Below are 22971 nucleotides of genomic sequence, written 5' to 3' on the forward strand. Positions count from 1 at the left end.
TCGTACCTACAACATTCTAACTCTGACTCATCCGAAACCTAGCGGCACATTGAAAACTGAGTTTAATTCAACAAAACAAAGATTAAAATATCACAAATGTAAGTAGCAACATAAGTAACGCCACCTTCTTGTCATGACTACGAATGTTACAATCGCGGGCTGGAAATAGCCTATGACAAATTTATCAGGGTTTTGTTATCAGAAAATGTTACAACATAGAGTTGATCCCATTTAAAAAAACATTACTTTGTACTGAACAGAATTATGGAAAAACAGTATAAACATTGAAGTTTGTCAAAATTTTTGAACCCACTATACAAGGCGTTTCACGTAACTTTCCGAGATATACGCCGAATGTATGTAACTCAATATTCAGTAGTCACAAAATGCAAAAATATAATTTAATTATCATATTTTTGGAAACCCCTGACGTTAATGAAAGTTATAGTTATAAGTGAAAGAAAATTACTGGTTGTATTTGAAGTTCGTCAGGGTAGGAAAGTTACGTGAAACATCTTGTACAGATATCTAGATTTTTACAACGGTGAATTCAAAACAAATCTAAAACTCGGAAAGTGGATCATGCAACAAATGTTTATTCTTACATCACATTTGCTTCTGATTAATAGATTGATTAGATAACTGAAGCATGTGACCAATGCAAGATAATAATAAACTTCTTTATTTGGTCCTTCATCGTTATCTTTCATCGTCCTTCTTTCTTATGCTTTAAAAATAATTTTTTGTTGCTGATTTTAAGTACCTATGTTGTTATCTTCTCTTTGTTACTTTTTTTTCTTTAAGTTACGGTAATAAGCAAAAAACCGTACTACACAGAAATATTTCCAAGAAACAATTACTCGATGTTTGTAAGGTTCCAAATCTCAAAGAAAAACCGCCACCAAAAAAATTATCAAAATTCGATCATTACATTTGCGTTTTTCTGAGAATTTTGAGAAAAAGATAAATTTTACCTATAAATAGGACCCCCAAATGAAGCATCGTCAGAAACTGTCTTCTCCTGAAAATGATTGCAAAACTAATTTTAGCAGTATTTGTGGCAAATTTTTTGCTACACACTACATTAGGAGCAACCAGTAAGTTTTTTAATTAATACTCCTAATTTACAATAAATTGTTTTACAATTTTTTTTCTCCCCAGACAAGGTAATTTGCTATTACGAAAGTTGGACAAATCAAAGCCACTTTCCACCTGACGATATCGACGTCAGTACCTGCACTCACGTCAACTTTGCCTTCTTGAGACTAAACGACGACGGAAACTTCCGATTTGATGATGGAGCCGATGGTAAACAAAAATTTCTTCCCACTTCTGTTAGAAACAAGATCAATTTCAGACAGCGTCTTGCAAAAATTTGGTTCTCTTAAGTCGACGAATCCTGATGTCAAATTATTGATCACTCTTGGTGGCTGGACCGAAGACTCGATGGCATTTTCCCATGTCGCTGCAGATCCTCACAAGAAATCAACTCTTGCATCTACCCTCATCCATTACATGCAAACCTACAATTTAGACGGTATTGACATCGACTGGGAATATCCGGGCCAAAACGGGGGGACTCCAGATGACAAAGTATTGAATTCAGTGTGAAAAATCTAATTTTGTAATTTATCTTTTAGGAAAATTTCGTCGACTTGCTTTCAGTTGTTCGCAAAGCTCTAGATGACAACGGAGGCGGTGTGATAACAGTGGCGGTTTCGGCAAATCCCGATCCAGACAGTTACAACGTCAATGCGATTTCCAAGTAAGAGAAAAAATAGAATGAAGGACAACTGATTTAATTTTTTAACGGTAGAGTGGTCGATGCTATAATCGTCATGACTTTTGACTACCACGGGACTCAAGATGACAAAACAACTGGCGAAAACTCACCTCTTTATGCCTCTTCAGCCGACACAGACCCCAACGCCAACTGTGACGCCTCAATTAACAACTGGTTGAACAGCGGCGCCGATCCTTCGAAGATGATTCTAGGTCTAGGATTCTATGGACATGTGTTCGAGTTGACAGACCCTGAACAACACGCAGTGGGTTCGCCCGCTAATGGCGCAAATGCAGATTATACGTCCTACTCTGAGGTACTTTTTCATTTAAAAAATTATTGTAAAAAATTTGGTTTAAAATATTTTCAGATTTGTCAACTTGCTGACGGATGGACTGAAGAGTGGGATGATGAGCAAGAAGTACCATACAAGTATTCAAACACCCAGTGGATAGGGTACGATAACTCTCAATCGATTAAGCTTAAGGTAATGCAAGATTTTGACAAAACTGTGTTTGCTGGGATGAAAAATTCTAGGTGGAGTATGCTAAAAGTAGAAATCTGGGAGGAGTAATGATGTGGGCGGTTAATGATGATGACAAGGATGCAGTCTGTGGCGAGAAAAGCCCTCTGTTGCAGGCAATAAAAGACAATTTGTAGTAAATATGTCAGAAAAAGTGTAGTCTTTTGAAATAAATTTAGTAAAGCAGCTTATTTTGTTGTTTACTATTCATAAGTAAACTTGACTTAAGTTTAGAGCGCGCTGATCATCTCGATCGTGACCAAAATGGCGTAATACAGGGTGATTCTGAAATAAGTTTGGAAAAAAAAACCGGTAATTGGTGATAATGAGAAGACGTCATAGACAAAAAAAAATTCTTATAAAAGTTTTTTCGTTTTCGAGATACCAATGATTGAAAATTTGGTCAAAATGCTAAACACGCTGGCTATGTCAAAGGTGATTACCTGATTATCTTAGTAGTTTAGCAACAATATTAATCAAAGGTAAAAGGTGCCCGTCAGTCACAAACTGCTCTCGATCATTTCCATAGAAACATTTACAAAGCAGTGTGCTTACACCTTTGCACGTGCGACTTTATTGTAGAGTTGATGTAACAAGGGCTGCTAATGAAGTGAAAAAATTTGGACAAATGTCTCCTATTCATAGGCGTTGAAAATACAAGAATATAGGGTTATTTCCATCCTTTTGATTTCACTTCCAAAAGTTATTTAAGCAGAATTAATTTGCGTGAAGGATACTCCACATTTTTTTTTCAAACTTATTTCAGAATCACCCTGTATACACTTAACACTTTTTGAAGAGAAAGTCTAACTAACAAAAAGTTCAAGTTGTTTTCTTTTTCGTCTTAATTCATAATTGAAGGTAAAATAAAAATTTAAAATATTTTTAATTAATTTCTAAATACTTACCTAATTCTTCTTAAATATTCGTCTATCCAGAATTAAGAAAGTGAACATCTAGTTCTAGAATTAAACAAACTTGTAATAATACAAGAGAAAATATATGAAAACATTTTAAACTATAAATTGAATGAGAAAAAATATTTTAATCCCTAATTCCATAAGTATCAGTATCGTGACAGAAAAGATATTAAAGAAAGAAACAAATAATAGCGAGTGTCCCAGAACTGCCTCCCCAGAGAAAAATGGGAATACATATTTGTGTAAATGTTATAACCTGAATTTTAAAGAAAAAGACTCCTCTCTCAAGCGATAATAAACGAGAAAAGACATCCTAAGCTTGACCAATCAGAGTTGAGGACCATCAAGGTGCAAGAATAACATTTTTAAGGTTTCTCAATTCCAATAGAAAAACTTGATGGTTGTCAAGTACAACAATATTTAACCTGGTGTCGCTAACTGAATCATGACAGTTATTACTTATTATTAGGAACTAGATTTTTTTTTAATCGCACGATACCTATATGGAAGAATTGAAAAATACAAATAAAACCCAGAGTTCTATTAACATTAGGAAATCGTTAAATATAAAACATTTTGTTTCTATTTAAATATACTTCAATGTTTTCAATGACATCCTACATTTTTAATGACGGATTATGAAAAAAGGCGTCTTATTATCATTGTTATCATTTTATTTAATTAACCTGTGTAAAAAAGTGATAGGTTATTTTTATCGAATAGAAAGATGAGGTTAGCATAATGTGGTTATAGCAATGCAAACAATTAAATATAGCACTTAAAACCTAGGCAGTGCAAAAAAATATTTAATTATTAATATGTAATAACAAATAACAAAAAGAATAATCAAAAATTTTATTACAATTTCAAAACAATTAGGAAGAATTTATTTTTTCAGGAATATTGAAGCAACTTGGCCCCTTTAAATTCAAAAACCCAAACTACTGATAAGTGTCGGGGGTTGGAGTGAAGGATCTAAAAATTCTTTGATGTGGCTACAGACCCTGACAAAAAGAAAAATGTGACTTACCGCACAAAACATAGAGACCTAGAGTATTCTAATTTAAATCTATTTAAATGCTCAAGATAGTCACCGTTTATTATTTGAACAATAGTACGTACAGTTATTTCGCAAACTCATTTTGAAAGTTTGGAAATTTTCTATTGTTAAAGTAGATAAATTGATAAAATATTCAATTTTTAAACTTCAAAGTCAAATATTTCAAAAACTTTCCTTTCTAACTCTCAATTTTTTATACAGACGCACTAAAAAGGTGTCATTAAAAATGTAAGGTACCATTTTGAAGTAGGGACTGGGAATGAAATATGGCATGACAACTATGCTGAGATGCCTTCCCCTATGTAATGATTCACATCTTGAAATTTCAAATTTGCAATATCAAAGACACCAGCAATAATAAACCAATCCGAACCTTTCGGGCGGACCTTGTATTTTACATTTCTGTTATACATATTAATTACAACAGTTTATACAGGGTCTTACTGAAATGCGTGCCCAAACTTTAACCACGAGCTACTGGCTTCATGTAGAACTCGGAAAAAATATTTAAAAAATTCTATGTAAAAAAATAAAATGATATTTATTTTTTGAGCTACACTTTTTTAAATTGCGTTTAGTCTTCTCTAGGTTGTCCCACAACCTCGTAGATAAAATTTCGGCACATTTTAAAAATACACCGTGTATATCACATTTTATAAAGTGTAGGCCAATGCGAAGTAACCTCTAGGAAATATGCTTCAAAACAAGGAAACCGCATTGGTGTAAGTTTTATAAAATATGATAAACAGGGTGTACATTTAAAATGTGGGGAAATTTTATCTACGAGGCTGTGGAACAACGTAGAAGACTAAAAGCCATTTAAAAAAATTGTAGTTCAAAAAATAAATGTCATTTTATTTTTTGACAGAATTTAAATTCTACATGAAGCCAGTAGCTTGTGGTTAAAATTTGGTCACGCATTTCAATAACAGACTGTTCCGCTACATTTCAGCTGCAGTCCAAAATTCGCGGAATAACTCAATCGGACAATGTCAATTCATGTTATAAAATAATGATAATAATAATAATGATTTATTATTAGCAATATGCTACAGAATCACATAGATAAATATTAAAAAACTATACAAAATAGAAAAAAAAAATACATCCGCTATACATAATATCTATAATGAAAAAAATAATTAAAAAATTCTTTACCTCTTTGATTTGAAGATATGGGGGCTCAAAAGGTGCAGCTTTGATCTCGTTTATTTTAAATATTAAAAAATATTTTGACTATTTACCTTTTACTAGCCAATGCTATAAGAATGCTGAAGGATTGTGATCATGTTTGCAATTATTTACTTCATTATTTCCATCATTTCCAAAAGGTGATATTATAGGTTCATATCTTCTACAAAAAAGAATATTAATTTTTTTTTTGCTGATATTTTAATGACTACTTAACAACGTACTACTAAGCTGTTCCGCGAATTTTGGGGCACCCAGTATAAAAGATCAATACGCATCTCTGTTTTTTTTCTGATTTTAAGACCTTTTCCAAATACAAACAACGATTTCAAAATGTAACGAGTTATTGTTTCCGTGTTATCTCCATCTGATAATGAGACTTTTACCTTTTGAAGTTTTTTCTTGATGCAAAGTGGTTAGAAGTATCCGATAAATTGATAAATTAGGGCTACAAATAAGCCAAATAAATATCGAAAACATCAGTAAGATTTTCCTTGTCAAAGGAATAACAAAATGAATATAGTACTTCAACTAATACTTGCACTGTGTCTGTCGTTGCACTACGCAATCGCTGCGACTGGTAAGTTGGTTCATCAATCATGGCAATAATTCTACTCTTTCTTAAATAATTCCACAGACAAGGTGGCTTGCTATTATGAGAGCTGGGCAGAAAGCTACTTCGCTCCTGAAGACATCGACGTTAGCATTTGCACTCATGTCAATTACGCGTTTTTGGGAATAAATGAAGATGGCAGTTTTCGGCTCGATGGTGGAGATGGTAAAAACATTCAAAATCAATTCAACAAAAAATTACCTTCAAATCTTCCAGATATACTGAAAAGATTGAGCGCTTTGAAATCTAGAAATTCAAATTTGAAACTCTTGATAAGTGTTGGTGGATGGAGTGAGGGTTCGACGACATTTTCAGATGTTGCTGCAGACGCCGGTAAGAAGACAAACATGGCCTACAGTACCCTTTATTACATGCAAACGTACAATTTTGACGGTATCGACATCGACTGGGAATACCCAGGACAGCGTGGAGGAACTCCTGCTGACAAGGTACCAAATTGAAAATTAAAAAATGTTTGCAACATTTTGACTGTTTTAGGAAAACTTCATCGACATGCTGTGGGTGATTCGCAATCTCCTTGACGAAAACGGAGGAGGTTTAATAACAGTTGCAGTGTCTTCGGATCCTGATGGAAACAGTTACAACGTAAATGCAATTTCTAAGTACGTATTTCTTGACTCTTGCGTATAATCAAAACGCCACTCGCCACTTTTGAAACTTTAGAGTTGTCGATGCTATTAACGTCATGACTTATGACTTCCATGGGGCTTCTGCTGGTGGAAAAACAGGCCAAAACTCCCCTCTGTATGCTTCTTCAAGTGACAGCGACTGGGAACGGGACCACGCAAACTGTGACTCTTCTATAAACAATTGGTTAAACAGTGGAGCAGACCCTACTAAACTGATCTTGGGTCTAGGTTTCTACGGACATACCTTCGAGTTAGCAGATCCCAACCAACACACTGTAGGAGCACCAGTCAGTGGTGTGGGAATGAACGATGGATACATCGGTTACAGTGAAGTATTAAAAAAATGTTCTTTCAATTCTTTTTGATTAAGTATTTATCTGTGATTTAACTTTACAGATCTGCAAACTGAACGATGGATGGACTGAAGCTTGGGACGATGAACAACAAGTACCATACAGATATGCCGGAAACCAATGGATCGGTTACGATAATCCTCGATCGATCGGTCTGAAGGTTAGTAAAGTTTGCACAAAGTTCTAGATAACAAGAATTATAATTGTTGTAGGTGCAATACGCTAAAAGCAGAAATCTGGGTGGAGTCATGATGTGGGCTATTGACAATGATGACAAGGATGGAGCTTGTGGTGGCAGGAATCCCTTATTGCAAGCCATCAAAGACAATTTATAGTGTTGATTTTGGCAATCCATATAAAATCTGAATAGCTATAAAACTCCATAAAAAATTTAGAAACATCGTTTTCCTTCTAAACAGACTCTATAATTGATTTCATATAAATGTGCATCAAGTGAGCTGTGCATTTGTAAAAGCACCTTTAATTTAGTTAGTTACATTACAAAAGTCACATTTATGAAGGTCATGTCCAATAAAGCTTTACTTGGTAAAAATACAAAGACAAAAACAAATAAGAATTACTTTAATTTAATCAGTAAAAAGACGTAACATTGCTTTTGAAATCAGCAACGTTAAAATGGACAAAAACTGAAAAATTAGTCAAATCGGGTTCGCGCAGAGCAAGCAACTTTGAAAGTCAAAGTCACTAGCTTTAGCTTTAATACCAACAGAAAATCAGATGTTCATGGTTTGCTTAGATGCACATTTATATGAAATTGAGTATACACGGTGTCCCAGAATTCGCGCCCCAGAGAAAAAAGTAGAAATCTTCATAAAAGGACAAATAAATAATTCCAATGAAAAAATTTTCTATCTTGAACGGTATTCAAGAAAAGAACAGTTTAATTCGACCAATCAAAGCATTTTAAGCCATCCAGGTCTATTTTCCGTAATTGTTGCTAGGTTGCATATTTTATTACGTTTTCAATAAATTGAACGGCTATGAAACTTTTGAGAAACGTCAGTGTCAAAATTTCATTCAAATCACTTCAAATCGCTTTAGTACCGCCGTCGTGGTCAACCGTGCTCTTTCATCATGTAGGTATTCTGCAACGGATTATGTGGAAATGTTGATAATTTACGGAGAATGTGGAAATGAAGTAAATCCACATGCTCTATTTTCAAGAGCATTTCAGCAACGATTTTATATAAATTTGTGGGTTGGCCTATTAGGGAATCGTGTGGTATGTCTTCACTAGAAATTAGTTTACATGTCAGCTAACTTCCCTCTTTAGGTAGGATTGATAAGTTGTGGTGGTCCACCACACTGGCCTGTGCGGTTCTATTGCCTTATTGCTACAGGAGAACAATTCAGGAGTTGCCATCAGGAAGCTTTTGCCACAGTTATTCCTGAAATGGTTACGAATTCTAAACTGAATCTTTTGCGACTGGCACGGTTATGCTTGCAAATGAATGGTGGCTACTTTGAGCACTTCCTCTGATTGTATTTTTTTTTCGTTTCATAATCCCTTTTTGCTTGTGTTATACTTTTTCTTCCTGTTTTGTACGATAAGCTCTCGTGCATTAGAATAAACAAGGTTGTTTTCAGAACCGCCATTTGTTGTTTTATTTAAAAAAATTAAAATACATAGATTCATGTGATCGATGGCGAATGTGACATCTTGAATGACATCTGCCTTAACCTAACATGTTGATGTTGACACTTTAGCTGACATGTCATTATGACATTATTTAATTGTGACAATTTATAAACTTAGCAACCGATTTTATTCACATTAACACCTCAGAGTTCCCTTTCTGGAATTGTTGGATCTTAGATGTCTCACAACTCTCTTAGGAAAGCCATTAATTGTTCTTCGTTTGCATTTTTAGAATCGAGATTGTCGTCGGCATTTGTCTGTTTTCTCTGGGGCGCGAGTTCTGGGACACCGTGTATATAACTATCTTCTCCTTTGATAATCTAAGTGCGAGTGCACCTTTCACTACATAAACTGTCGGGTGTTCATTTAAATTTCCGGTCAAAATTACGGATCACTAATCAACTGTTTAAATTTTACCGTTATTTGTGTTTTTATACGAGTGGTGCGTTCACAATCGACTCTTCAACGCCAACTTTGACCGGAAATTTAAATGAACACCGGACACAAAATTTTGCTAATTCTGTTATCGTCTCCTAATCTGACAGTGTCAAATTTTTGGACAAATTCAAAACGCCCGCTTTGAATGTTCAATATTAGAAAAAATAAAACACTTTCATTGCAATACAAAAAAAGAAAATTCCCTAACAGTAATGTATATTGAAAATGGATGGAGTTTAGTTTATAAAAAAATGTATTCCAACTTTAAAAAAACGATGCTTGGCCATGACAATCTGACAGATTTCATCCTGTATATCTGAAGAAAAGTTTCGTTAGGAATTTTGAAAATTTTGAAGTCACAATGTTGCCATACTTATGTTCCGCTTTTTTTGTGAATCTGTGGGATCTTTCTTAAAAACTGTAGCTTTGAAATTTTGACGTGTTTTTGTTCACAAACCCTTTAAATTATTACTTTGTGTTATCTAATTGAAAATAAATTAGAAAAACGTTAAAATGACATTTATTGATTACTTTAAAATATTTTGTTTTAGAATCATCTTGCAACATAGCATTTCAAATTTAATTAAAAAAGGTTTACAACCAAAATGAAATGAAATATAACTACTACTTTTGTTTAGGACTGTAACCCTTTTGTCTGCTGTGTTTTTGCTGGGTTGTTGCGATCGAATTGGACGCTTTGTGATGGACGTCTTTATTCGAGAAAAAATAACTGTCACCTTTGTTGAGTACTTTATTCGTCTCTGGTTTCTAGTTATTCTCTCCCTACTATTTACAAAATTTTACTACCTACTTCTAGAAAACTGAGGGTGGGGGTGTAAGCACCCGTCCAGACCTTCGTGGGTACAGTTGGACGTAACAGAAATGCAACAACTTTCCTCAGTACTGCCAATTTAACAAAATTAAAGCATGGCAACCTATTGTTTTTTTAAAGATGGAATAGAATATAGTCTTTCGAGAATACGCGAACATTTTGGTTCTTCGAGCCGGATACAATATCGCGAAAAATCTGGTCCTTCGAGAAAACACGAACAAAAACGATCAGAATTGGATCTTATCTCAAACACGATTTTTAAACCTTATTACCATATTTCCATTTCATCACGGAAGAAGTAAATAAAAAAATAGTTCTAAATCATTTCAACAATAAATAACCATTGATTGAATGAGCGCATTTAAAATTATTGATGTGTTAGTGGATGAAGTGAAGGTTCGAAGAAATTTTTAGGATGTCGTTGCAGATGTACACGTAAATGTACAAATTTGACATGGATTAATATCCAGGACAACGTGGAAGAACACCTTCTGATAAAGAGTATAAAAAATTAAAAGAAAGTTGTTAATACTACGTTTACTGTTTCTAGGAAACTTAATCCACATAATGTGGATTGTGTACTCTCTTTAATGAAAACGAAGGAGGTTTAATAACTGTTCCAGTGTCTTCAAATCCTGTTGGGAACAGCTACAATGTGAATACAATTTATAAGATTTTCTTGGCTCATGTTTACAACCAAAGCTTTACTATATTTAAAATTGTTATAAAACACTGTTGTTGATACTCTTGCATCATCATGACTTACGACTTCGTTGAGACCTCTGCTGATGAGAAAACGAGCGAAAATTCTCCTCTGTGCAGGTACTTCTTCAAACGATGGAAATACACGGGGAGACCACACGGAATATGACTTTTCTCAACATGTTGAGAGTGTTGATCATGATCAACGAAAAAATAAAAATTAAAAAAATTAATTTTGTATCCCTCGAACCTTGCTAAGATCAACAGATGAATCCAAAGTTGTCTTTTTTATATGTAGTCTCTTTTCCAGTTATTTTTATAGCAAAAACACTGGCAAAATGTACTCTGTTAAACATTCTATCGTGGATGACAAATAATCACTAGTGAGGCCACGGCTACTGACTGGAGAAAGGGTAACTGACCCAAATACCTAGTGTTGACAGTGTGACAAGGTTCTACGGAAAGTTCTTTGGTGTCGCACACAAGTTAATCGTGTGAAAGAGGCCTAAGAACACAAGTCAATAATTAATTATGGTTACATTGGTTACAGCGAAATACAAAAAAATTTTGTTTTCAGTTTTTGCAGTTGTTTATGTAAACTGAACGATAGATGGACTGAATCTTGGGACGATCAGTAACAATTACCAGTAGATGGAAATAACCTTTGATGAAGATAAGGGTAATTGTTTACTTACCTACTTCTGGAATTTTCGCGTTTTTTCTGGTTAGACAGTCTTAGGGCGTCCTCCTAGATCGTTTCCCTTCATTCAAACCTTGTGCAAATGCCCTTTTTTTCTCTCTTGTTGTGTTTCAAGGTCGCGTCAATGTCTTAGTATACCTAACTATTGTAGTTTCAATTTGGTTGTAGGTCGTAAAATTTTATTGGATATTATGAGCGATTAACGGGCACAATGGTTGGGTTTGAAAAGGTTGGGAAGCAGCGCGTGCCGTTTGCCGTACAATGCAAATATACCAAATGTACAATACAACCCTGCTTAAAATATTACCTGCTAGTGGTAAACTAGGATTTAAAAGCCCCGCAAGATCTTTAACTTAAAGTACGATAAAATTTTACGACCTACAACCAAATTGAAACTACAGTAAAGGGCACGAAAAATTCATTTGCACAAGGTTTCAGTGGTGGGAAACGATGTAGGAGGACGCCCTGAGGCTGTCTAGCCAGAAAAAACGCGAAAATTCCAGAAGTAGGTAAAGTAAACAATTACCAAGATAAGTAAAGATTTGTACAATGTTATAGATCACAAAATTTTATTATTGTTCCAAGTCCATTATGTCAAAAGCAGAAGTCTGGATGTGATGGCAGAAATCCCATTTTCCAAGCAATTCATTACATTTAGTCCTTTTATTTGTATCCACTCAAGTATGAAATGTGCTGTAGCCAAATTTGACTTAATAATCGTACATATCAGTATATACCAAGAATGATAACGTTGACGTGCATCACATTATTTATTCAAATGTATTTATTTCCACTTAGTCACATTTATCTATTCTTTTTATGTCTTTTCTTGGAAAAATATTTTTGTTTACATGCAAATTATTCGTTTATACGAGTAAGTCCTACTTAGTCATTGCTTCCACGTCCGACTACGACCGAGTGGGCCGATCTCCCTACTTAACTTAACTTCATTTGCTCTATAAATAGATACACATTGTATATATCTCAGCCGTAAACGAAACATCTCCGTCGACGCCGATGAAACAAAACCTATTTAAGTATCAGTTTCATGGGATCCATGGAATAATTCTAAATCATCGGTTTGACTAGATCTGTGGAATACTTCGAAAAATGTCGTTAAGTAAGTTTTAGACATTAGATACGATTTAGTACATATAATATGTAGTTTATTCGTTTCTATGACGACAAAATGTGATTTGGGGAGGTATCAGGGAGTGGCTTAGGTATACGTGGATTCGTAGAATTTAGTCACGTGACAGTAACTTAAGTGTTTTATATTGCTTTTTTCTTATTTTCTATGTTATACTAAAGACAACGTAACATTTTATCTGCCCCGCCCACTACATTTTCTTAGTTATCAATCAAGTAGGTTTTTAAGACGATCTGATTTATACAGAAAAAAAATTCTGACATTCGAAAAACAATAATTGTGGATTTGAGACAGCAAAATTCTAACCTTAAGTTTTTTACGTGACAAATGTGATGAAAAATTATACAGATTGAATCTGGCTTTGATTCTCATTAGTCAATTTATGTGGGCGGAGCAGATAAAAAGTCATAACGACAATACTATAGGAGTAAATTTTTGAAAACTTTTGTTTTTAAAAATGATGCCTAAACTTCACTGCGCCAAAAAAAATTGTCGCAACACATCGAATTTAGAAAATATTTTTTCTTTCATGATCACAAAACATATCTACACAAATGTAAACGTCTTCATTAACATAATATGTGTTAAGAAAAGAATAAATTATAATATATCATTTTTGCTTCAATTACTTCTGCCATTTTTTAGGATGCAAAAATACGTTAGTGTTTGCGACAATTTTTTGGCGCAGTATATGATCAATAACAATATACCTATAGTAACATTAATATGATAATCAGTTAATCACTATTTTTAACATTTTTCTAATCTACCGGCCCTTCTAAATTATTTTGATGAACAAGAAATATAAATGATTCATCTACTTTAACATTTTTGTCAAAAATAGGTTAGAGCGAAGAATACCACTGATTAATAAATTTTAACCTCGAATACCATTATTTGGTAAAAGTATTTTTTCTTAATATTTTATCCTATGTTTAGAAAGTGGGGTTAAAAAAATATCTCTATGTAGCGGAACAACTCAATTGGGGAATGTCAACTCATATTAGAAAATAATGAGAAAAATAATTAAAAAATTCTATTTGCTTTAGATTTGAAGATATGAGTGTTCAAATGTTGCAGCTTTGATCATATTTATTTTAAATATTAAAGCAGGTTTTTGTTGTCTTTTACTAGCCAGTGGCATAATAATACTTGTGAATGATTGTGATCAGGTTTGCAATTATTTTCTTCATTATTTCCAGCATTTCCAAGAAGTGACTTTATGTCGATTTTACCTCGGCAACATGGCTTTTATTGTTCTTTCTTAGTTACATGGATATAACAAAAATGAAATATTTGCAAACTACATATTGGAATAATGATATGATTTTATTTTTTAAGACAAAATTGTCGGTTACTACAAGAGTTGGGATCCAACGTCACCAACACCCGAGAACATTGACAGAGCTTACAATTACATCATTTATGCATTTCTCAGCGTCGACAATCACGGCAACTTAGATTTTCACGGAGACGAAGGTGTTAACATAAGTATGTCATCTAACCAAACGAAAAACCAAGACATTTCTAAACATTCAAATTTTGCAGACACAATAAGAAGATTGAGGAGTTTTAACTCAGGAAGAAAACTGTTACTGAGCGTTGGTGGATGGAATGTGGGCTCTGTCAAGTTCTCTAACATCGCTGCTGATCGCAGAAAAGTCGAAACGATGGCCGACAGTGCACTCTCACTTATGCAACAGTATGGTTTCGACGGTCTTGACATCGACTGGGAATACCCGGCGCAAAACGGCGGCTCTCCTGCAGACAGAGTACCTACCAATGAAAATTAACTCAAAAAAATTCTAAGCGCCATTATTTTAGCATAATTTTGTTACCATGTTGAGAATAATTCGAAACAAGTTTGCCAGGTGGGGTAGTTACCTTCTCACGATAGCAGTTTCACCCCTTGCAAATCCCTCTTCTTATGACATAAGATCCATTGCAGAGTAAGCGTCAAATTAAGAAAAATCAAACTGTTGACATTTTTGTTGTAGCTCAGTGGATTTTATTAACGTTATGACCTACGATTTCCACCAGGCTTCACAAGGAAGAACTGGACATAACGCCCCACTCTACGCATCTTCATCAGACAGTCAGTGGGAAAAGGAAAACTCCAACTGTAAGGTCGCCATTCAAAAATGGTGTTGTGAAGCTCCCCCTTCGAAAATAGTCATGGGGTTAGCCTTTTACGGCCAGAGGTATAGGTTAACAAGCGGTAGCAAAGGAGTGGGGGCACCAGCTCAAGGAGCTTCAGAGGACACTATGACATACAAACAGGTAAAGTGTTGTAAAAAAACATGTTTTAAACAGTTTTTATTCTGAATTTGTAGATTGCTGGCTTGCGTTGGACTAAATGTTGGGACAGTTATTCAAAAGTGCCGTACAAATACTCAGCAAATGAATGGATTGGGTATGACGATGCTGATTCCATCGCTGAAAAAGTATTTAAATGTTTTTGTGTTTGTCAAAATGGCGAAAAGTTTGATTGTAGGTGAGATTCGCAAGGGCCAACCGCTTAGGCGGAGTAATGGTTTGGACTATCAACGATGACAATGGAGATCTAATACGAGCTATTAAAAGTGCTTAATCTGCAAAAATGTGAATTCTTTCCCACTTCCATCCACGACATATACCGTTTTGTGTAGGCACTGCATACTTGATTCAAAAAATATAAAAGCTATTTCATTTAAAATGAAATAAGTTGGGTTCATTTTTGTTTAAATTGATTGAAATAATATTGTAACTTGAAGATCGCCGTCACCGAGTACTTGTTTTCTTAACTAATTCTGGTAGATATGTAGCAAATATACACAGTATTGTTATTATTACGTCTTTTTATGTTTTTTTGACTAAGTTGAGATTCTGTGTAGAAGTTTATAAAACATTATGTGTACACATTTTTTTAAGTTCTTGTTCAGATTAAATAGTTTTTTTCTAGAACAGATGTTATAGTGTGCTTTTATCTATTCAAATCAAAAGGTCAAGTAGCATTTTAACCGCAAGGGTAGATAAAGTGCTACTTTAACCGCAAGGGTAGATAAAGTAATTTATTTTTCACTTTAGTATAATAATAACTCCTAGGATACGAAATACGTAAACATGTCCATAACAACCGGGGAATAATAACAGGGCGTATTAAGAATAAGCGGGCGTAATGAATTCATAATGCCCTCATCAATTCATAATTGGAAAGATGCCATTTTTTTTTTTGAAGTGAAACTTTTTATGGGAGGGTTTTGAAATTCTGATCGGCAACCTTTTTGTGTGACGAAAAGTGGTGGGAGTAAACACTGTCTCGCACTCGCACAACGGTTGCGCCAATATTTCCATCTTCATGTAAGTTAATCTGTTTGACATGATACAAACATCCCTTAAAATTGTGTATACTTCTGTCTTTGTCACACTCACGGCATTTATCGAAAATGTCCTCTCTTTAAATTTGGAGGCTTAAAAATGAACAATGAGTTACGCATTTCGATATTGTTTAGTGTTATCGTTGTTAATAATTTATTTACTTCATTAAAATATACAATTTTGTTGTGAATATGCCTAAGTCAGCCGCAGAAAGAACAAGAGCGTGGCGTGAGAGAAAAATTACTCGTACTATTACGATCATAAAATTTTGGACATCAAACTTCTGTCACATTAAAAAAATAACTCTAAATCATGCTTTATTGAAACTGTCACATGAAAGATGAAATTGTTATCAATTTGATACCGGTTTAAAATATATTTTTTTTAATATGCGAGTACATTTGGGTATTTGGTTTATATTTTTTATTAATTAAAACCTCGTTCTATTCCATTTGTCTGATTTTTACAACTTTTTGAATATTTTCTCGGTAAATCTGACATTCATATTTTCAAAATTGACACAATCAAAATTGAAGTTATTAATACATAAGGGTCGTTTTAGCACAGCACGATGACATTAGTGTCCATAATTTTTTGATCGCAATAGTACGAGTGAAGTGACAGTTCAGAATGTGAAAAAAAAGAAAAAATAGATCTGAAATTGAACGAGATAGTATAGAAAGGAGTACAATACGTGCTAGTTTGGACGGTGTAAATAATAAAGACAATGAACCTGCAACTAGCACCTCGGCTCAGCCACCTCCTCTTGCACCTATCAGTGATAATTTACAATATTCTGATTTCCCTGAAATACAAAAGTTTCACTTCTATCGTGCGTCTTTACAACACACTCTCTTTTTTTATTTGTTTAGTAACATTTATATCAAGCAATCTATGAGCGGACAGAGTATAGTGAAAAATAAAATCTTGTATGCACCACGGCGTCACCGAATGATTACGCCCATCGAACGATATCCATCTCTCGGGCTAAAGCCCTCGAGCTGGATTCATCGGTCTCCGGGCGTAATCATCGTTGTAACGCCCTTGGTGCATAAATAGCTATTATTTTTTATTACCCTAACATCACACATATTACCGAAATTTAAAATGTATTTTTTTATTACCCTGACAACACTCATACTAACGAGATTCTAAAACCTGACACAATTTTGACAATGATTTTTAAAAAAATAAGATGCAATTAATTTTATCATCTTGTATAATAAATAACAACTATTTTTATTTATTAATATATGATTTCTGATAGCTTGTTCCAGTTGATCACACTAGCCTCTGGTAACCATTATTGGAATCATCTGATGCTTAAGATTAATATTATTTTGTGTTATATTTACGTCAAATTTTGTTTGCCATTATTGTGTGCTGAAACCAGATAAATATCTCAATTATCTTGTGCATTGATCTGACAATAGCTACATTTGAAAAAATTAAGATTTTAGCATATTGTGAAAAAATAGGTACGCTTACAATAACTGACATCATTGCTTACGGCCCAGAAGATTTTTGACTTTTATTTTGAACAAATTTCCACTTCCTAAACAAAGATTATTCATTTTCACTTGGTGACACTGTTGCCAAGATAGATTCTTTCTGAATTCCGATCTTTATCGCCTCTCTCGTAATTGCAGATTAGATAACTCCTACAGTTAATAATAGAACCGCACTATTTAATTGAATTTTGAAAAATATCAGAAATTTAAAAACAGTAACAGTAAGTATTTACAGAGATGGGAAGTTTTTTGTTAAATTAAAACAACTATCATTAGATCAATTGAAGTGTTTTTCAGATTGAATTCACATCACCTCAACAAGGTCCACTTAATATTATCATTTTATAAATGTGCTACTCTCGACGACCAAAATAGTCACAAAGTGACTGACAACAATGATAAGGGCAGCTCTTAAATAAAGAAGATCGCAGGTTAATATTAGTTATTCGTCGGTGTTTTGCTTCTAAACAGTTCGCCAAAATATCTAAGATGCTACTTAAGCTAATAGTCCTTCTTTTTGCGTATGTTTCGCTTGACTCAGCCTCAGCGGCCACAGGTAAAAATGTTTGCTTCTCAAACTTAAATAATCAAACGATTTTTCAGATAAAGTCTTTTGCTACTACGAAACTTGGAATGAGGGTATTTTCGGACCGGACGACATTGACGTAAACATTTGCACCCACATTAACTACGCTTTTATGGGTATCAATGAGGATGGAAGTCTTCGTCTGGACGGAAGCGACTGTGAGTTAATTTGCTAAAATGTACCAAAGCAGGCGTTCATTCATTTCATTGTTACTCTTAGCTATGCTGAAGAGACTGAGTGGCTTAAAATCTAAGAATCCTGATCTGAAGCTGATCTTGAGCGTGGGAGGTTGGAACGAAGGTTCTACACCCTTCTCCAATGTCGCTGCAGATGCTGACAAGAAGGCCAACATGGCTGACAGCACCCTTTGGTACTTGCAGACGTACAATTTTGATGGTTTAGACATCGACTGGGAGTACCCCGGACAACGCGGTGGTACCCCTGCTGATCAGGTAAAGACCTGTTTCGTACAAAATACAAATCACATACTTTGCAACTTTTAGGAAAATTTCATCGACATGCTTTGGGTGCTGAGGGGCAAATTCAACGACAACGGAGGGTACTTGCTGACCACCGCTGTATCCAATGACCCAGATGCTGGTGCTTACAATATTGGAGCAATCTCAGAGTAAAGTCGCTCAACAATAAATGTGCCCGCCTACTTGTTACAAATGATGATTGCAGAGTGGTTGACTACATAAACTTGATGACTTATGACTTCCATGGGGATGCTGGTGGTAAGACTGGTCAAAATTCTCCGCTCTATGCTTCATCCACCGACAGCGATTGGGAAAAAAGTCACGCTAACTGCGCCGCTGCTGTGAATAACTGGTTGAACAGAGGGGCTGCTCTTGATAAGATCGTTCTGGGGTTGGGATTCTACGGTCACGGGTACACTCTAGCCGACCCTAACAACCACGGAGTGGGGGCCCCGACAGTTGGAGGAGGAGAAGGAGGATCCTATGATCACGTACGCACCTAAATATTCTTTAATTCTTGATTCAATGATACTTTTCCAGATTTGTAGTTTAGTCGATGGATGGACTGAAGTGTGGGATGACGAACAAGAAGTACCGTACAAGTACTCCGGAGATCAATGGATTGGCTTCGATAATCCTCGCTCTATCGGACTGAAGGTATAGTTGACACGAGTACAGTATAACAAAATATTAACTAATTGTGATTATTGTTGTAGGTTCAATTTGCAAAGTCTCGTAATTTGGGAGGAGTGATGATGTGGGCATTAGATCAAGACGACAAAGACGGTTCTTGTGGTACTACTTTGCTACAATCAGTTAAAGATAATTTGTAACTATTTTTAAAGATGCAAAATTTTCCTTTTAAAAATGCAAATTATGCAGGATGTATCTGAAATACGTGTGTTAATTTTAACCTTAATTAATTTTAACATTAATAACTATTAATACCCTACTGTGTTGTTATTGAACGATAATGTTATTGAACCTTAATAACTATAAGGTATCAAGCGTGTTATAAGGTTGATAACGCGCGAGGTCGGCATAGTGAAACCCCAGGGCCTCTGTCCCGAGGGGAGCACGCCGACCGAGGACGTATCATTATAACACCTGTGGTGCCTTCAACGTTTATGTCCGACTAGTTTCGTGTGTTTTTGAATTGACAATAATTTGATTAATTTATACCAATCAATCAAAAGTTGTTTGCAAATACATCTATCGTATTGTTAACGATTATGATTACTTTATGTTACACATTTATTGATAATTATGATAATATTCGAATAACTCAGCTTCCTTAGTTACTTATAATACGTTATTTAATCATAATAATACATTAGTTACGCGCTCATAATACGTTAGATACGATAAAGCTTTGAATATGACTCAAATATCGTGTGTTCAAATGAAATCCTGGGCTGAGTAGGCGTTGGAAAAATCAAACCATTTGTAACAGTGTAATCTGAATTTCCCGCCGTTTGACATGAGTGACATTTGTTTATGTCATTGACATATTGTAATTTCAATTTGGTTGTAGGTCGTAAAATTTTATTGGATATTATGAGCGATTAACGGGCACAATGGTTGGGTTTGAAAAGGTTGGAAAGCGGCGCGTGCCGTTTGCCGTACAATGCAAATATACCAAATGTACAATACAACCCTGCTTAAAATATTACCTGCTAGTGGTAAACTAGGATTTATAAGCCCCGCAAGATCTTTAACTTAAAGTACCATAAAATTTTACGACCTACAACCAAATTGAAACTAGTAAAGTTCTCCCAGAGCTGCAGCGGTTTTATGGCAGGGTACCATTGTATAAACGTTAACAACACCGACAATAGGTTTAAACCGCAAGTACAACCCCTAATCGTAAATTCGTCCAAGTACTACCCTGTAAACTGACAGGTATAGAACGAAAATGATGATTGACAGGGGTCTGTTTATGTCGCGTATCGGCATCTCAACAGGCGTAATAATTACTATTGCCCTGCCATAAAACCGCTGCAGCTCTGGGAGATCTATATACGTTTGTGGTTTTTCGAACTTCGTCTTTTGTGGTCTTCCAGTGCTTTCGAGAATTTCAATAGTTTGATTTTCGGTTTTTTTAAAACCCAGCCAAGGTGTGTTTACAATGGTTTTGTTACGAAAACATAAAGTTTTCATGGTGGAAGCCTATTTTCGAAACGGAACAAAAGTTGATGGCAACTGGGAATATTCTGTCAGTGCATGTTTTGAGGAGTTCCAGGAACGATTTCCGATTGTTGCAATTGTGTATGAGTAATTTCGACAAACTCTCCATCTTTGTTTAAATAATTTTCGAAAAAGTGGTACTATTGGACGAAAAGAAGGAAGTGGCCAAGTAAAGAAACGTACTCAGGAAGTAATTGGGAATGTTCAACAAATAATGGAAGATTCACCTACAACTTCAATTCGGCATTTGTCACAACAGGTTGATCTTTCTGTTGGAACTTGTCAAAAAATTATAAAGAAGATCTGCATTTATTTCCATATCGGCTCACCGCTGTCCAAGAATTACATGTAAATGACTTGCCCCAAAGACTAAACTATTGTCAATGGTTTTTAAACACAATAGCTGATGATGTTTTAGAAAAAACATTCTTTACAGATGAAGCATAGTTTCATTTGTCAGGCTACGTAAACTCACAAAACATGAGAATGTGGAGTTCACGAAATCCACATTTTTTTACTGAAGCTCCACATTACCCCCAAAAAATTGGAGTTTGGGCTGCTATTAGCCAACGTAGGATTATTGGCCCATATTTTTTCCAAGGTAAATTACTGTAATCATTTGTTACTCATGTTTATTACCTCAAACATATTTGCAGGGGGTACATACAGTTTCGTCCGGAGAAATCTTTTAATTACCTAATCCTTAAAACGCCCTACCTGCAAAACCTACGGTTTCGGCCGGACTCAATTTTAGGGTACGTGCACTTTCGTCCGGCAGTACCTGTTGCACTTAATAAAATTTATTGAGTACCTGTCTCTACCAATATTAAGACATGTCGAAAGACAGGGTTTGCAACAATGAAAATAAATAAACTGTATCTATAATTTTATTATATTTATATACATATTTACATTCAATTAAAAACTAAAATAGTGGGAAGTCAATTTAATGAACTGAAGCCGAGTAATTTGGTTATCATCTAATTGTTTTATTTTTTCTTTTAAGTAGTTTTCTCGTTTCTGGGTTATGATATTAGGTGTTTTTTTTGTATGAATGCTCTGAATTTGTATGTAAATTTCAGACTGATAATTCTGTATGATATCTAAAAATACAAATATGTTGGGGTTACTAAAATTGAAACATTTATTTAAGTGAGCATGAAACGATTCGCATGCGTTTGTGGTTCTTCGGCTGCAAGCTGATTTCGAAGCCCAGATTTTTGGTGGAAATGGAGCATCATCGTCAATATAAGTTTCGACCAAATAATCTAGGAATTTTTCCAGTTGCTGATTATATAGCCTGATTTCATTCAGCTCGAATACTAAACAGTCACCAACACTTTCGGGTTCTGTAGAAAGAGAAAAAAAAATATATTTAAAGAGAAAAATACATGAAAATTACATTAACATAAAATTTATGTGAAATTGTACAAAATAATGAGTAATTTTTTTACCCAAAAAAAGAAGACCAAAACAGTATTCAATCCATTTTCGAACTTCGGTTCTCTCTTTATAATCCTTAGATAGTCCCAATTCTTGAACTTTCCTCCACCATGCTTGACTAATATGAAATCGACAGCCTATTATTTTAATTTCATTCCATACAATTTTGACGGCGTTGTGAATAGATTTTTCGAAGTCGATCACAATTTCTTCTGGTTGGAACTTCGAATTTATTTCCTTACATTTGTTTAACAGAATAGTTAGACATTTTGCATACGTCTCTGTTAATTTATCTTTGAGCAAACAAAATGCCAACGGATTATAATGCCCATTATAGTATCCATGAAGTGTGAATAATTGTAAGAAATACTTTGGACAGTATTTGAAAGTTCCGTCCATGAATGTACGAGTACATCTGCACAAATGCTTTAAATTTACATCGCACGAAAAAATTATTATGTTGGATTCAACATCATTAATCATCAAAAAATTTTCTTTTCTGTTAGTAATTATTTTTTCTTTTATGTCCTCCAAAGCGCAATGCGATTCCAAACAAGATTTAGGCAACTTTGGAAACTTCTTGCGTCTTTCTCCGTATATACTCCTTTTTACAGATTTTACGTCATCAATGGTTAGTTGATGAGAATCATTTTCTTTTAAAACAGAATGGATAATTCTTTTAGGTTGCAATTCAATACCTTCAGAAGCCTTGCGTTTAGCTGCTACTGCCACGAATTGTTTTTGTAGTGCTGACTTACTGAGTTCCTCGTGAGAATGGATTAAATTATGCCGTGATATTAAAAAATCTTCACCAATTGTGTAGATCGTGGCGT

At 34.6% G+C, this 22971-nt stretch overlaps 4 protein-coding genes across 5 annotated transcripts; all 4 read left to right on the forward strand.

Annotated features, from left to right (window-relative positions):
* Positions 1-950: 950 nt before the first annotated feature.
* On the forward strand, positions 951-2497 carry LOC138124397 (acidic mammalian chitinase-like). 2 transcript variants are annotated; one of them, XM_069039423.1, is made up of 7 exons: positions 951-1097; positions 1162-1308; positions 1358-1593; positions 1641-1765; positions 1817-2099; positions 2154-2270; positions 2321-2497. In XM_069039423.1, the coding sequence occupies exons 1-7, from the start codon at positions 1028-1030 to the stop codon at positions 2441-2443; spliced, it is 1101 nt and encodes a 366-aa protein (XP_068895524.1). In that variant the 5' UTR covers positions 951-1027; the 3' UTR covers positions 2444-2497. The 2 variants fall into 2 exon arrangements, with proteins under 2 accessions (XP_068895524.1, XP_068895523.1); XM_069039422.1 differs by having other exon boundaries at positions 1817-2270.
* A 3402-nt stretch (positions 2498-5899) lies between these two features.
* Positions 5900-7491, forward strand: LOC138123275 (acidic mammalian chitinase-like). The gene is made up of 7 exons (XM_069037905.1): positions 5900-6057; positions 6115-6255; positions 6307-6539; positions 6589-6713; positions 6775-7072; positions 7137-7253; positions 7306-7491. The coding sequence occupies exons 1-7, from the start codon at positions 5991-5993 to the stop codon at positions 7426-7428; spliced, it is 1104 nt and encodes a 367-aa protein (XP_068894006.1). The 5' UTR covers positions 5900-5990; the 3' UTR covers positions 7429-7491.
* A 4894-nt stretch (positions 7492-12385) lies between these two features.
* Positions 12386-15518, forward strand: LOC138123666 (chitinase-3-like protein 1). Its single transcript, XM_069038446.1, has 7 exons — positions 12386-12545; positions 13917-14066; positions 14124-14347; positions 14400-14524; positions 14573-14855; positions 14909-15019; positions 15070-15518. The coding sequence occupies exons 1-7, from the start codon at positions 12536-12538 to the stop codon at positions 15163-15165; spliced, it is 999 nt and encodes a 332-aa protein (XP_068894547.1). The 5' UTR covers positions 12386-12535; the 3' UTR covers positions 15166-15518.
* Positions 15519-17580: 2062 nt separating this feature from the next.
* On the forward strand, positions 17581-19460 carry LOC138123665 (acidic mammalian chitinase-like). The gene is made up of 8 exons (XM_069038445.1): positions 17581-17664; positions 17741-17999; positions 18047-18187; positions 18249-18481; positions 18533-18657; positions 18714-18999; positions 19049-19165; positions 19225-19460. The coding sequence occupies exons 2-8, from the start codon at positions 17933-17935 to the stop codon at positions 19339-19341; spliced, it is 1086 nt and encodes a 361-aa protein (XP_068894546.1). The 5' UTR covers positions 17581-17664; positions 17741-17932; the 3' UTR covers positions 19342-19460.
* The last annotated feature ends 3511 nt before the right edge of the window (positions 19461-22971 follow it).

Source organism: Tenebrio molitor, chromosome 2, assembly GCF_963966145.1.
Source record: "Tenebrio molitor chromosome 2, icTenMoli1.1, whole genome shotgun sequence".
Classification (NCBI taxonomy): Eukaryota; Metazoa; Arthropoda; class Insecta; order Coleoptera; family Tenebrionidae; genus Tenebrio; species Tenebrio molitor.

What these genes read in the sequence shown, in the direction of transcription:
- LOC138124397 (XM_069039422.1), top strand. Translation starts at nt 1,028, where the DNA reads ATGATTGCAAAACTAATTTTAGCAGTATTTGTGGCAAATTTTTTGCTA. An exon ending in CACTACATTAGGAGCAACCA is followed by an intron (nt 1,098 to 1,161) that starts GTAAGTTTTTTA and finishes TTTTCTCCCCAG; the next exon opens with ACAAGGTAATTTGCTATTAC. An exon ending in GGGGGACTCCAGATGACAAA is followed by an intron (nt 1,594 to 1,640) that starts GTATTGAATTCA and finishes TTTATCTTTTAG; the next exon opens with GAAAATTTCGTCGACTTGCT.
- LOC138123275 (XM_069037905.1), top strand. Translation starts at nt 5,991, where the DNA reads ATGAATATAGTACTTCAACTAATACTTGCACTGTGTCTGTCGTTGCAC. An exon ending in TCGGCTCGATGGTGGAGATG is followed by an intron (nt 6,256 to 6,306) that starts GTAAAAACATTC and finishes CAAATCTTCCAG; the next exon opens with ATATACTGAAAAGATTGAGC. An exon ending in GATACATCGGTTACAGTGAA is followed by an intron (nt 7,073 to 7,136) that starts GTATTAAAAAAA and finishes TTAACTTTACAG; the next exon opens with ATCTGCAAACTGAACGATGG.
- LOC138123666 (XM_069038446.1), top strand. An exon ending in GCGGCTCTCCTGCAGACAGA is followed by an intron (nt 14,348 to 14,399) that starts GTACCTACCAAT and finishes CCATTATTTTAG; the next exon opens with CATAATTTTGTTACCATGTT. An exon ending in GACATAAGATCCATTGCAGA is followed by an intron (nt 14,525 to 14,572) that starts GTAAGCGTCAAA and finishes TTTTTGTTGTAG; the next exon opens with CTCAGTGGATTTTATTAACG.
- LOC138123665 (XM_069038445.1), top strand. Translation starts at nt 17,933, where the DNA reads ATGCTACTTAAGCTAATAGTCCTTCTTTTTGCGTATGTTTCGCTTGAC. An exon ending in TCGTCTGGACGGAAGCGACT is followed by an intron (nt 18,188 to 18,248) that starts GTGAGTTAATTT and finishes TGTTACTCTTAG; the next exon opens with CTATGCTGAAGAGACTGAGT. An exon ending in GTGGTACCCCTGCTGATCAG is followed by an intron (nt 18,482 to 18,532) that starts GTAAAGACCTGT and finishes TGCAACTTTTAG; the next exon opens with GAAAATTTCATCGACATGCT.